Raw genomic sequence first — 12,976 nt, 5'->3', positions numbered from 1 at the left:
GTTTTATGTTGATTACTAGTCTACCTTCTAGTTGCTTATATATCAAACTATACACACATATACGTATACACCTGTATATTACCTAAGTATCTTTTCGATAGGTTGTATCGTAAGTGTGTATGATTCAAGGTCCGTTTTTCCCTTGCAAAAATTAATGCAAAAAGTCAAAAGGGAGGTTAAAAAAAAGACATTCATATAAATGTTCAGAATGGGAAAAACAAGGGATAATGAGGCCCTGAAGAAAAAGGGGACAGGTGCTAACAATGTAAAGTTAATCCTGTTTGAGTTGTTTTGTTTTGCCTCATTTGTTCTGTTTGATAGGCTACAGATAATTCACAGACCAAAATTCAAGATATGGCCATTTTCTTATCAAGCAAAAGTAGCAGGCGGGGGCCACTTGTGTAACTTGGTCAATTAAGCAATTCTGGATTTCAGCTCAGGTCATGATCTCATGATTCCTGAGGTTCATGAGACTGAGTCCCATGGAGCCTCATGCTGGGTTCTTTCCCCCTCCTTCTCTGCCTCTTTCCCACTCTCTCTCAAAAGCTAAGTAAATAAACATTAAAAAAAAAAGTAGTAGGTATATCTTCCAGGAAATAATTAAGATTCATAAACTTAGTAATTTCATTTTCTTCACAGTTTTCAAATTAAAGATGATTATTAACAAATATAGCTTTATGTAAAGTCTCTTTTTCCCTAATCCAACCTGAAGAGGAAAGAATACTTGCCCCTAGCAAGCAAATACATCAAAATCATAATTAACAAAATCTTTAAACTACAAAAATTTGTGAGGGAAGGAGGATGATAAGAACTAGGAGAAATTACCAAATGGCAACTAAACAAGGCCATATCAGGGTTTTCAGGTTAGTCAAAAATAACTTCTGGAATATGGTCTATGGTCAGCATAAGCAGCCCCATTGTTTATGTTATCCCCCATAGCTCCGGAACTACAGAATAAACTTTTAACAATAAGATGACAACTTAGAACACCATCTTGTAAATATTATATTTCTCTCACTCACACACAACGCTGTATGAGACATTTACTAGTTTTAATGTATCCATAGGATTAATACTCATATGGAGTAGAATGCAAAAAGTGCAGAACTAAAGAAGTCAAATGAAAACAAAAGCACACATTTCTTAGGATTTAAAAATATTGCACATAACGTTGCACAGAAATTACTGGCTGTTTTTACAAACAGAATGAGGTATTAGTCAATCTCTAGATAAAGATGAGTGCAAAGAAGAGGAACCACACACAAAAAAATACATAAATCCACAGAAGACCTAGAGCGCCAATGACTAAGAAAGAAATGTGAAAAGATATGAATTAGCTATGATTTCAACAATACAAAATCATTAGCCAGGGACCAAACGTGTAACAATGTCTTGGCAATATCTCAAAATTTTTCAACTGTCTTTCAGCCTAAATGGCTATAAGCAATACGATTATTTCCCTTACTCCAATTTTACTACACAAAGGTATGCTTCTGTGGTGCATATTAAACCATAACTTTCTGAAGCTTTCAGGGGAAAGATACTACTATCCTTTGCTGAATGACTCAATTACAGTTTCATGTACATTTAGCAACCCAAGTCTGAGATGCTACAGAGCATGCAATTTTAAATTAGCAAAGATCCCATTGCAAAAACCAGTCAAGTCCACACAATTTAAATCTACATTAAGTTTTAAAGTTTAACTTTTAAATGTATCAGGAGATCTCAATCTTTTCTTGGTAATAAAACTGGCCACGCAAGTAAGCCCAAGGGCAGGTAGAGGAAAAAAAGACCAGGTAGAACTATAGTTTTTTTTCAAGAATGTTTCCTAATCAGGAAAATTAATTATTATCTATTTTTCTGCTAACTGAATGTTACTGAATTTGTCAAAAAAACACATTTAAATACATTTAATATCTATATCAAGTTAACTGAAATCATGCACTTGTCCAAATAGTTCACAGAAAATTGCTTTTGCATCAAAGATATTGAAGGAGAGTCAACTAGTTGGATTTAGTGAGAACAGAAAAACAGTGAACTACTGTCCTGAACAGTCAGTGTATGTAGTAACCATATTTCCTCTTCGCTGAGTGACAGTCCTGCAGTGCTTGCTAGATCCGTGGAATCTATTTTCAGTCTGTACTGTGTGCCGATTGTCGGTGTCAAAACCACTAAAAGAAAACATTTTCTCCATATCTTCAAACATGTCATCAAACAGTCCACCTCCAAAAGAAAACTCCTGGAAATGATGTCTTTGTCTACTGGAACCATCCTGGCGTGTCTGGAAGTGATTTTCAAAATGCTTCTTGGACCGAGTGTTTTGGTTTTGACCAAAAAACCCAAAGTCTTTAAATAAGTCGTCAAAATTAAAGTTAAATGATTGCTCAAAAGGACTTCCGTTACCTCTTTGTCCTTTTCCATTAGTAAAAGCACTGTGTCCAAGCGTATCATACTCTTTTCTCCTGTTAGCATCTGAGAGTGTTTCATATGCTGAAGGAAATAAAAATACTTTAGAAACCAAAGGTAATCAAATTTACATATATCCCAACCTCTTCAAATAAGTGAATTCGATTCCCTATTTTAGGGAACGATTTCACACCACCAATAAAGCCAAACATAGGAACCATTACAAACATAGGGAAAACGGTAAAATGAAAGTTACAGTAGGCAGGGCCTTTGTCTGGTTCACTACACAGTATCAGCTGTTAGCATAATGCCTGCCCCCAATAAATATCCAATAAATATTTGTTAAATGAATGCTACCGTTACTTACAAATAAGCATGTAGGTAACAATTAGTTATTTTTCATATAATTTGGGTAAAACTAGCCTTGTATCAAATAATTTAATGACTCGATATGACCAATTAAGAAGAATTAAGATTTTTCACTTCCTTACTAGTTGAAGTAAATATTTAACTCCAACTCTCTACTCAATTACCTTCATCCACCATTAATTATTGTATGCTTAGGAGGTGCAATTTGTTTTAGGGCTAGTCTTATTTGTTTCATATTTTTTCTTTAAAGACAAATATGGCTTTTAAATACAGATGAAGAAAAACTCCACATTTCAAAATCTATTCAAAATTTTTATACTTAATGCTTTTATGTTTAATCTCCATACTTAGTAAAAAACCATGTTTCATAAGTTAGCTTATAAGTTTTGGGTACCTAAAATTCCTCTTAACATGTAAACAATAAGCTATTTCATAAACAATAAAAGAATAAAGTAATACATTTTCAATATTTTAAGATCTATATGCCAACAGAAATATACACTACCATTTATCCATCCATCCAGGAATCAAAGTATTTGTCAAAAGAAAACAGTCTCAAGAATCTCCCTTTATTTAAATGTAGATCCCTCTCTGCCACCGACCTGCACAGTATATCCAAATACATATATTTCTTAGCTATCATTCTCCTATACTAGTTAATATCTGTGAGACCTCAGAGACGGTCATTTACTTACCTTCTGCTATCTCTCTGAATTTTGCTTCAGCATCAGGACTCTTATTTTTGTCAGGATGGTACTTCATGGCCAACTTGTGAAAAGCTTTCTTGATTTGGCGCTCTGATGCAGATTTTGGCACACCTAAGATATCATAGTAACTTTTGGAGGCCAAAATTAATTCTGTTATCATTAAAATGCAGATTGCAAAGATGAAAACTGACTGGGGAGTAGCCATTTCTAATACTCTGCAAAAGAAAAAAAGATTTATCCATGGAGCGATTCTTAAGATTTTTTTCTTTTAAAAGAAACCCAGTGAACTTTTAGGATAAAAGGCCTACACCTTTAGTATTAAAATGTTAAGCATGTAGTATCTTGTACTTGTTTCCATGTTATTTCATTTTTACAGGCTTTATTACCCCTACATTGGTTGTAATCTTCTTGAAAGTAAATATAATTCAACCAAATTGAGGGAGGAAAAAAACTTCCTTCACTTTACCTTTCCACTAATACTCTGGTCATACACCAAGTAGACACAAAAATACTCAATAACTGATTTTTACCAGTTAATACTGAAGATTCATCATTTGCAAGCATTGCAAAAAGGGTGGAAAATCCAAATAATTTTTAAAAGGGTGTCAATTTTCCTTTCAAGAATTCATATTCTAAGAGGATTAAAAATAAAAGTATTTAACTTCAGAAGAAAAAAGCATTACCAAGGTAAACAGCCCAGTATGTCTGAATTGGTAATCTTCCCTCCCTGAGAATACACCAACTTAAGCTTTCATTTCAGGAAGGTGAGCCAAGGATTGCAAACAGAGAATCTCATCATAGCAGTGTGGACAACACAATAGCATGTGATGATTTTTTAAAATTGTAACCTCCCAAATACTTAACAGAAAATTGGATAAATGGGATTTGTTAAAAACCTGTAATTAATAGAATTTAAGATTTCTGCTAAGGCTGCCAGAAAAGTGAATTTTCATAGTCTGTACTTTGGATAAGTTAGTTATTTTCAAACTTCTCAGTGATTATTAAAATCTCTCTCTAACCTTAAAGAAGTTTTACGTTAGAATTCAACTTAAAATTCTGGGTACTATAGACTTAATGACTTGGGATTCAAAACGAACGTGATCCTGTTTTTTGAACTGTGTGCTACAGGAGTTCGGAATAACCTATGATGACATTACGAGGCTGACGAAAGACACTACGGTTCGTGGTAACTGCCTGCCTTTCTCTCCTGTGGCCTTTTCTGAGCGCAATTAGCAGATGGATTCCTCCTTTCCAGAGAGTTACTCATAGTCACGGGCACCGAGGATCAAGTACGACCCCCTCGTTTAGAGAATGCAAACAGACCGAGTACTGTGGACGCCACAGAGACTGCAGGTACTTCCCTAGTCTAAGGGTGGGTCTCAAAGTGACAGGGAGGGACATTACCGGTTTAATGACGGTTACTCCACAGTTCAAGTTTAGCATCTGACACTTCTTTAGGAGGCCGACTTTTGTATTATACTGAGTTCTCCTTCCCGAGAGGGACCCGCCGGACAGCAGCCCGGGCCTTACTCCCCAGTCGGTGGCCGACTGGGCTGCACTGTCCAGCCTCCACCCCGAGACGACCCAGACGCGTCCCATCCGTCCAGGCGCCGCCCTCGCGGCTGTCCGCGGCCCGGAGGCCAGCCCTGGGAGGAGCTGTCCGACACCCGAAAAAGCCAGCGGCCAGCCCCAAACACAAAACGCCCTATTCCATGGTTCGGTCATCTCCTTTTCCCCAATCCCTCAAGAACACCAGGCAGCCCGAAGCGCTTGCGACGGCCGTAGCGGCCACCGAGACCAGGTCATTCTACAAAGACCCGCCGAGGCCCGGGCGACGCTTTAAACACCCCTCCCGCGACCTCCCGGCCTCTTCCCTCATCCTCACCCTCCGAATGCTGCTCCTCAACAGAGCACAGGCGCCGGGAGACTGACGACTGGCTCCACACAGCTGCTCTTCGCGCTGGTCTCCGCGGCCTCCCGTAGCCGGCGGGCGCCCCACTGCCGGTGGCACACCGACCTAGCGCTCCTCCTGCCGCGGGCGCCGCGACCCCTCTCAGCCCGGTCCTCACTGGCCGGCGGCCGCTGCTGGCGCCGCCACCTCAGAAGACCTACACGAAACGCTTCCTTATTGGCTCCCGCCTCCCCACCTGACCCTGGCGCCCTACGCGCACGTGGAAAACTGTTGTTGCCGCTCAGCCCTCGCGTCACTTCCGGCCCCAACCTCCTGAGAGGGCCGTGCTGAAGCCTGAGGAAGCGGAAGTGAGTCGACGATTGCAGCGTCTTTCCTCTCGGCCTATTCCGGCGCAGGCGCGGTGGCCTCGATCGGCCTGGGCTGGCAGCCCCACCTTGGCAAGGAGGGTCCTCCAGCGCCCCTCGTCGGCCTGGGCCCCCTGGGCCGCACCCGAGCGATGCCTCGCTATTGCGCAGCGATTTGCTGTAAGAACCTTCGGGGACGAAACAGTAAGGACCGGAAGCTGAGTTTTTATCCGTAATTTGACCCTTGAGCAGAAGCGTCAGATGCCTTGTCTTTGGGCCACGGCCCTGTGGCCCTTGTAGCCAGGGTTTGTGGTTATCTGGAAATTTGTCCTCGGCCTTCGGGACTTGGCTTCTCACTGCGCGGGAGGAGGATGTGAAGGCTCGAGTTGAGTTTACATAGAAATGCCCTAACTAAACTAGGACACTGGGCTGGTGGCGAGCCATATAGGGGCCTTTTGGAGTGTTAAATCGCCCCCTAAAACAGTAAAGTTTGGGCGGTGCTCTGTGGATTTTCGAGCGTTTCCCCACCTCACCTCATCTCTTTTATTGTACGTTAACCACTACTTAAGGCACAAATCACACCCGCCGAGTGGGAAGGTGCATTCAGTTAACTTACACCTTCTGTAAGTTAGGTTGCATAGGTGTTCTTGAGTCCATCTTCTCTCGACGAAACTAAGGCCTTTCAGAAAGTAGGTTACCTTGAGAGTTGTGTGACAAAGCCCGAATTACAATTCTGCCCTGCTCAGGACTCTCCACACTCTGTATTTGTACCCTGTACAACAGGGTAAGTGTTGTTCCGAATTACTGCTGCCAGGAGGTATTTCCGTGAAACCACAGCAGTGCTGCTCCTTTTCATTCAGAAGAACGGGGAAGCAGTAATAACTCAGAGTCTAGGCTCCAAAGCCAGACTTCGTAGGTTCCCAACCAGGCTCCACTACTCTGTAGCTGAATGGCCTTCTGCAAAGTTACTTAAACTCTCCATGCCTGAGATCTCTCACCCGTCGAGTCCTTAATTTACTTTGTAAGTAGGTAAAGCAGCATTTGACAATTGGCACGTGCTTAATATTCGTGAGAATCAACATATTTACAATATTCTGTTTCCTTGTTAGTAAAAATAATTCAATTAGCTCTAACCTGGTCGTCTTTTACTCTTGGAGATTTTCACCAGCTATTTTTTTGAAGCCTCTTTTACTTTAAACCAGAAACTCTCTGTTCGTGGATACAGTTGCTTTCCATTATCTTAACTAATGGGAAAAAACTAATAGCAAAATAACTACATATGGCAGTATTTCCAGGATTGTTTCCCACCTGAAGCCCACAAGATGCAGAGTGATTTGGGGGGCAAGGGGGAGGTTAGTTATCAATAGCTCTGGCTCTGAGAAGGTTTGTAGCAAAAAATCATGTTAAACTTGGCTTAGCCTCATATTTCCCAGATTTATTTGGTTTTGGATTTGAGGGGAATAATGCCAGACTCCAAATTCTTTTCATCTTTCCATAGTTACTGTTTTTAAGGAGGGAAAAATAATAATGCCCGAGGAGGTAATTATAAAGATTTTTTTCCTCAAAATAGAATGTACCAAAAGTGGATTTTTTATGTTTTTTTAATTTCCATATGGAGTCTGCAAAATAAAAGTTGAATTAGTTTTAGTCTCCTAATAGCACCAAACCTAAAGAATTGAATTTGTTAATGCTAACACTGTAGTAAGCTCTACTGTATACTCATTTGATAATGCAGCTTATGTATGTATATAATGCTCAGTTTATGCTGTGATTATGCCTTTTTGGGGTAATTAATAAGATAGTAAAAATTACTGAACAAATTGAACCACACTGTAAATATACTACGTTGTTCAGGAAACCTATACCAGATTTCTTAGAGATTTATTTGATGAGAAAGAAAGCATTGCAGTCCAGTTACCAATGAGAAAATACACAAAGTGATTTTTTTTTTTTTTAGTTTCATAACTTAGTATAGATACCATATAAATAATCTGTAAACAGCCTGCTTTATACATACAGTGACACTTAAAAGTGTTGAAAAAGGCATAGTCTCTTTTTAGATGAAGCAGAAGTACAAAGTTACCTATGGCTAACAGAATTTAGATCTTCTGAAAAGAAAATTATTTTTGCCTTGAAATGCCTTTCTGGTTATATATATTATACTTACAACCTAATTTACTGATATGTGCAAGGTTAAAAATTTCTCAAACCATGTATGAATATTGTTATGGTAAGAACTTACAAAGGTAGATCATCTGATTATTCCATGTAAGGATATCTGGGTTAAAAATTATTTCCTACAAAGTATCCAGACTCCGTTTCCTTAGCATCTTATAAAGTTATCAATTTTGCAGGGGTGCGGGGCAGACATGCTATTATAAAGCATAAACTAAATGGTTGAGATTGAGATGGAATGTGTAATTGACTTTTTTTTTTTTTTTACCTATTTTCTTTTTTAATGTTTATTTCTTTTTGAGACAGAGAGCAAGAGCAGGGGAGGGGCAGAGAGAGAGAGAGAGACATAGAATCTGAAGCAGGCTCCAGGCTCTGAGCTGTCAGCACAGAGCCCGACACAGGGCTCGAACCCGCAAATCGTGAGATTGTGACCTGAGCTGGAGTCGGATGCTTAACCGACTGAGCCATTCAGGCGTCCCATATAATTGATATCTATATAAGAAACCTTATGTCATTATTTTAAAAAAATAGGAAATTAGACTTCTCATAAAATTATTGAAATATAAATTACTGTTAACTCTTGTTTAGTACAGTTTAACTGAAACCTATTTGGATTGGTTGGAAAAAGTTTTCTCTCAGATTCTGTCATTAGCTTACTTTTTGCCTATAACACACGTGTAGAGTATGTTAGCACCAACTCTAAATAGGGGGTTATTGTCAGCCCAGGAACAACACATAAGGAACTGTCTTACCTTTCTCTGTCTTTTCTCTTTGATTTCAATTTCATGTTATAAAATATGAATCTGTTCTTTATGACATGTTTAGTTCTTTGGGTCAGTTTTCTTTCACAACTTGAAATTTAGGGTTCTCAGTTAATTAGTCATATAAATTTAGAAATATTAGACTAGGATAGATTTAAAGTTGATTCTGGTAAAGAGAATGGAATATTAGTAATTTTATAGAATTTAGTATTCGTTGTCAACGAAATCACTTATTTGAACTAACTTTTTAAAAACGTTAATATCAATAAGGGCTTAAAGTTTAATACTTCTTGAAATATAGAGAAGACACCATTTGACTTATTAGTATAGATATAGAATACATTTGAATAAGACTTTGTAGTTTATGCAGAGCTCTTTCCTAGTTCTAGGCAAAATAAACAACAAAATAAAAATACAATACACAGAAAATATGACTAGATTTTATTCTTTGTTGGAACGCACATATTTTACTTGAAGAGACTCTGAGTTGTTTAACCAGCCATTCTTCTCAAAAGCTTTGGCTACACAGCTTACAGCTTACTCATCTTTCCTAGAGAGGTGATGTAGTTATTGTCACTAAGATGCTCTTATATGGTAGAAATGGTTGCCTTGCTTTTGCAGCACTCAGTGCATAGGTTACCTATGTATTCGGTCCTGGAACTTGGCAAAATTGTAAAAATATAGCAAAGTTTTCCTTTTTTAATTTCAGGTTTCCTCTACATGACAAAGAGAGACTTGAAAAATGGTTAAAGAATATGAAACGAGATTCATGGGTTCCCAGTAAATACCAGTTCCTGTGTATTGACCATTTTACTCCTGACTCTCTTGACATCAGATGGGGTATTCGATATTTGAAACAAGCTGAATTCCAACAGTATTTTCTTTGCCTGAAGACAATCAGGTATTGGAGACAGAACATATGGGAGAGGGGGTAGGTTGGTAATGAGGTTAAGGGAGGGAGAGGGAAAGATAACTACTGCGGAAACAGATATTTGAGAAAAAGGAAGACTAATTTATGCTTTTACTAAAAGTATGATAATTTAAAAAAAAATTAAACCATTGTGAAGTGTACCTTAAGAACCAAAGATAACACATGAATAAATCATTAAGTTATTAACATAAGATACTGATCTAAGATTTTGTTATTCTTTGAATGATCTGAAATATTTCCATCATATATTAAATATGCTTAATACTTTTTAAAAAACATTTTGAAGTATATTTGAGTTGTTACATGCTTAGAACATTTTTTTAATTGCATAAATTCACTTGGCCAATTTATAATTAAATATTCAGCACTGAGTAACAAGAGAATAAGGTTAGTGAGGACATCTTTAGAATTTGAAAATATTATTTTCTAGGAAAAAGACCCTTCTAAAAAAAAATCTCAGAAGAAAAAATTAGATGATGAGAAAGAAGTATGCTTAAAAGCCGAGTCACAAGAATCATTTGCATCGAATGAGCTAAAGAAAAATACAGTTAATCCAGATATTCTCCCTGAACACACAGGATTACTTAATTCACCTACATTGGGGAAGCCACCAGCTGCAAAAACAGAAGGTATACAGAATAACGTATTAACTCTTAATCTGATTAAACAAGATATTGGAAAACCGGCATCTACCTTGGAAACATCAGTTACCCAAGACATAGGTATAGGTGGTTTTCACACATCTTTTGAGAATCTCAATTCTACAACTATTACTTTGACAACTTCAAATTCAGAAGATATTCAGCCATCTTTGGAAACCCAAGAAGTGCTTGAAATAACGACAAATCATCTTGCTAATCCAAACTTTACAAATAATTCCATGGAAATTAAGTCAGCACAGGAAAGTCCATTCTTACTCAGCACAATTACTCAAACAGTTGAAGAATTAAATACAAATAAAGAATCTGTTATTGCCATTTTTGTACCCACAGAAAATTCCAAACCTACAATTAATTCTTTTGTACCTGCTCAAAAAGAAACTGTGGAAATGGAAGATCTAGACGTTGAAGACTCCTTATATAAGGATGTAGACTATGAGACAGAAGTTTTACAAATTGAACATTCTTACTGCAGACAAGATCTAAATAAGGAACATCTCTGGCAGAAAGTCTCTAAACTACATTCAAAGATAACTCTTCTTGAGCTACAAGAACAACAAACTCTTGGAAGATTGAAGTCTTTGGAAGCTCTTATACGGCAGCTAAAACAAGAAAACTGGCTATCTGAAGAAAATGTCAAGATTATAGAAAACCATTTCACAACATACGAAGTTACCATGATATAGAGTGTTAAGAGGTTTTAAAGCTATGACTTTTGTATAAGCTTTTTGCAGCCAAACCAAATTATATGTAAAGTGAACTTTTTCCTGTATTTTTTTCCTCATCTTAATGAAGCTAAGTGTTCTAATGTTCTGAACTACATCCTGTTCTTATAATGTTCATTTTTGAGAAAAACTAGAGATTTGTTGGGCTGTAGAGAAAAAGTTTCTCTACTTGGTAATCTTCCAAGTTAAAGTTAAGATAGAGTGAGTAAATAACATGATAATGATTCATAAAATGAGAACGTCTCAGATATGGTGAAAGGAATCCAGAAGAGAAATCAGACTCTAGTTTCAGTTCTGGTTCTGCCATTAGCATACGGATTGGGCAAGTTACAATTGAGCCTCAGTCTGTAATCTGTAAAATAAGGACACTTCCTAAATCTAGTCTGTTTATAGTTCCTTTCCTTACTATTCAAGTACTTCTACTAGAACAACTTTTCTATAAAGTAATACATACTTACGTCATACTAAAATACTGGCTGGTATTTGATGTTATTAACTATGGAATTATCCTCAAAATTAAATTCTGTGGTGTGTGGCTTTTTGACTATATAGTAATCCATAATAATAAAGGAAAGTATTCCTTTTATAATTTTATTCCAGTTGAACTAAAATAGCCATCCTGTAGCCAGTTCATAGGAGAAGTAACTCCCTTAAACTAAAAAAAAAACAAAAACGTGTATTACAGTACCTTATGTGTAGCTGACCATCGTAATACAGAGTCACTTAATCTTAAGGTTATAATTTATAAACCAAAAGTTTTAATGAGGTTAATTTTTAAAAATCTATATAAAATTACTTTATTTTAGAAATCATGCCTTTCATCTGTTTAATGTGTAGCTTTTTAAAATGTGTCCTTTTGTCATTTTACAATTCCAGAATGATAGAGTAGCACTTAATATTATACATGCCCACTTATGTATATTTTATTAAAATACATAAGAAATTATAGATATGTGGTGATGTTCTTAGGCAAGTAGGAAAGAAATGGTGATATAAATAAAAATACTGCTTATATCCGTATGAGTTTTTAAAAATGTGAAAGCAAAGACTTACTGGGAACAATAAAAACGTGGGGAAAAAAGATCTAAAATTGTCAGTTCATATAAGATGTTACTGATGGTGGTATTGAGCAAGTTCTGATCAGACTGACTCCTAGGGTTTTTTTTCATCTTTTTAAATAAAAAATACTGTTGAGGAGGACTTTGAGAATTCTGTGAGGTAATATATTTTTGGTCCTGGAAAATAAGAGGTGCTCAATAAATATTAGTTGACTGCACAGCAGAGAGTATGCCAATTGTTTTGTAAAATGATGGTGATTGTTTTTGGCCCTATTTTAGTTTTTTCAAGCTCATAAAATTACTTGGTATTATATAAATATGTGTCAGCTAAATACAAAGAATTAATTTAGAAATGTCCTTATGGAGACCATGGGAGAAAAAAACTTTGTTTTTGCATAAGTTGTGTGCAGATAATTGGTAGAATTAATGTTATTATTTAGTATTATATTTCATTTTATAATACTTTAGTAAAAATAGTATAGATGAAAGTAATCTTGATAAGTCATTATAAAATAATGTTTAACTCTGCTTTTAACTATGTATATTGTAGTTTTTTTCTATTTGTTTGAAATTGTAGTTTACTCAGGAATAATTTAAACTGGTTGTATTTCTTTAAATGTAATAAATTATATGTATTTAAGATATTTTCTTGGCCTGCCTATATTCAGTTCAGGATGTTTCCAACCTATTAACTTCTAAATATATTTGGGGATTCTGATGAATTTTGTTTCTTATTTGGATTATTACTGCAATCTCTTAGCTAATCTTGCTTATATTTTCGATCCCTTGCTTCCATATCGTTGTGGATTCTGTCAGCTTTTTACTTCAACTATAGATTTAACCATAGCATTCACCTACTACTTAACTTTCCCAGCTCAGAGATATGAAATTACTCTTGAATACCTACAGAATAAAACCGAACTTGTTAC

General features: G+C 36.6%; 2 protein-coding genes across 2 annotated transcripts; one reads left to right on the top strand and one right to left on the bottom strand.

Moving 5' to 3' along the window:
- Positions 1-987: 987 nt before the first annotated feature.
- Positions 988-5,596, bottom strand: DNAJB9 (DnaJ heat shock protein family (Hsp40) member B9). The gene is made up of 3 exons (XM_039239166.1): positions 5,368-5,596; positions 3,471-3,697; positions 988-2,490 (listed from the first exon to the last, which is right to left on the bottom strand). The coding sequence occupies exons 2-3, from the start codon at positions 3,685-3,687 to the stop codon at positions 2,039-2,041; spliced, it is 669 nt and encodes a 222-aa protein (XP_039095097.1). The 5' UTR covers positions 3,688-3,697; positions 5,368-5,596; the 3' UTR covers positions 988-2,038.
- Positions 5,597-5,786: 190 nt separating this feature from the next.
- Positions 5,787-12,692, top strand: LOC120236375 (THAP domain-containing protein 5-like). The gene is given in 4 exon segments (XM_039239146.1): positions 5,787-5,970; positions 9,384-9,535; positions 9,538-9,575; positions 10,036-12,692. Coding segments are annotated over 4 exon segments (1,185 nt in total). The 5' UTR covers positions 5,787-5,890; the 3' UTR covers positions 10,951-12,692.
- The last annotated feature ends 284 nt before the right edge of the window (positions 12,693-12,976 follow it).

This window comes from Hyaena hyaena, unplaced genomic scaffold (genome assembly GCF_003009895.1).
Source record: "Hyaena hyaena isolate Hyena2069 unplaced genomic scaffold, ASM300989v1 scaffold_153, whole genome shotgun sequence".
NCBI lineage: Eukaryota > Metazoa > Chordata > Mammalia > Carnivora > Hyaenidae > Hyaena > Hyaena hyaena.
Note: the sequence above shows the minus strand (reverse complement) of the source record. Positions and strands in the feature narration are given on the sequence as shown.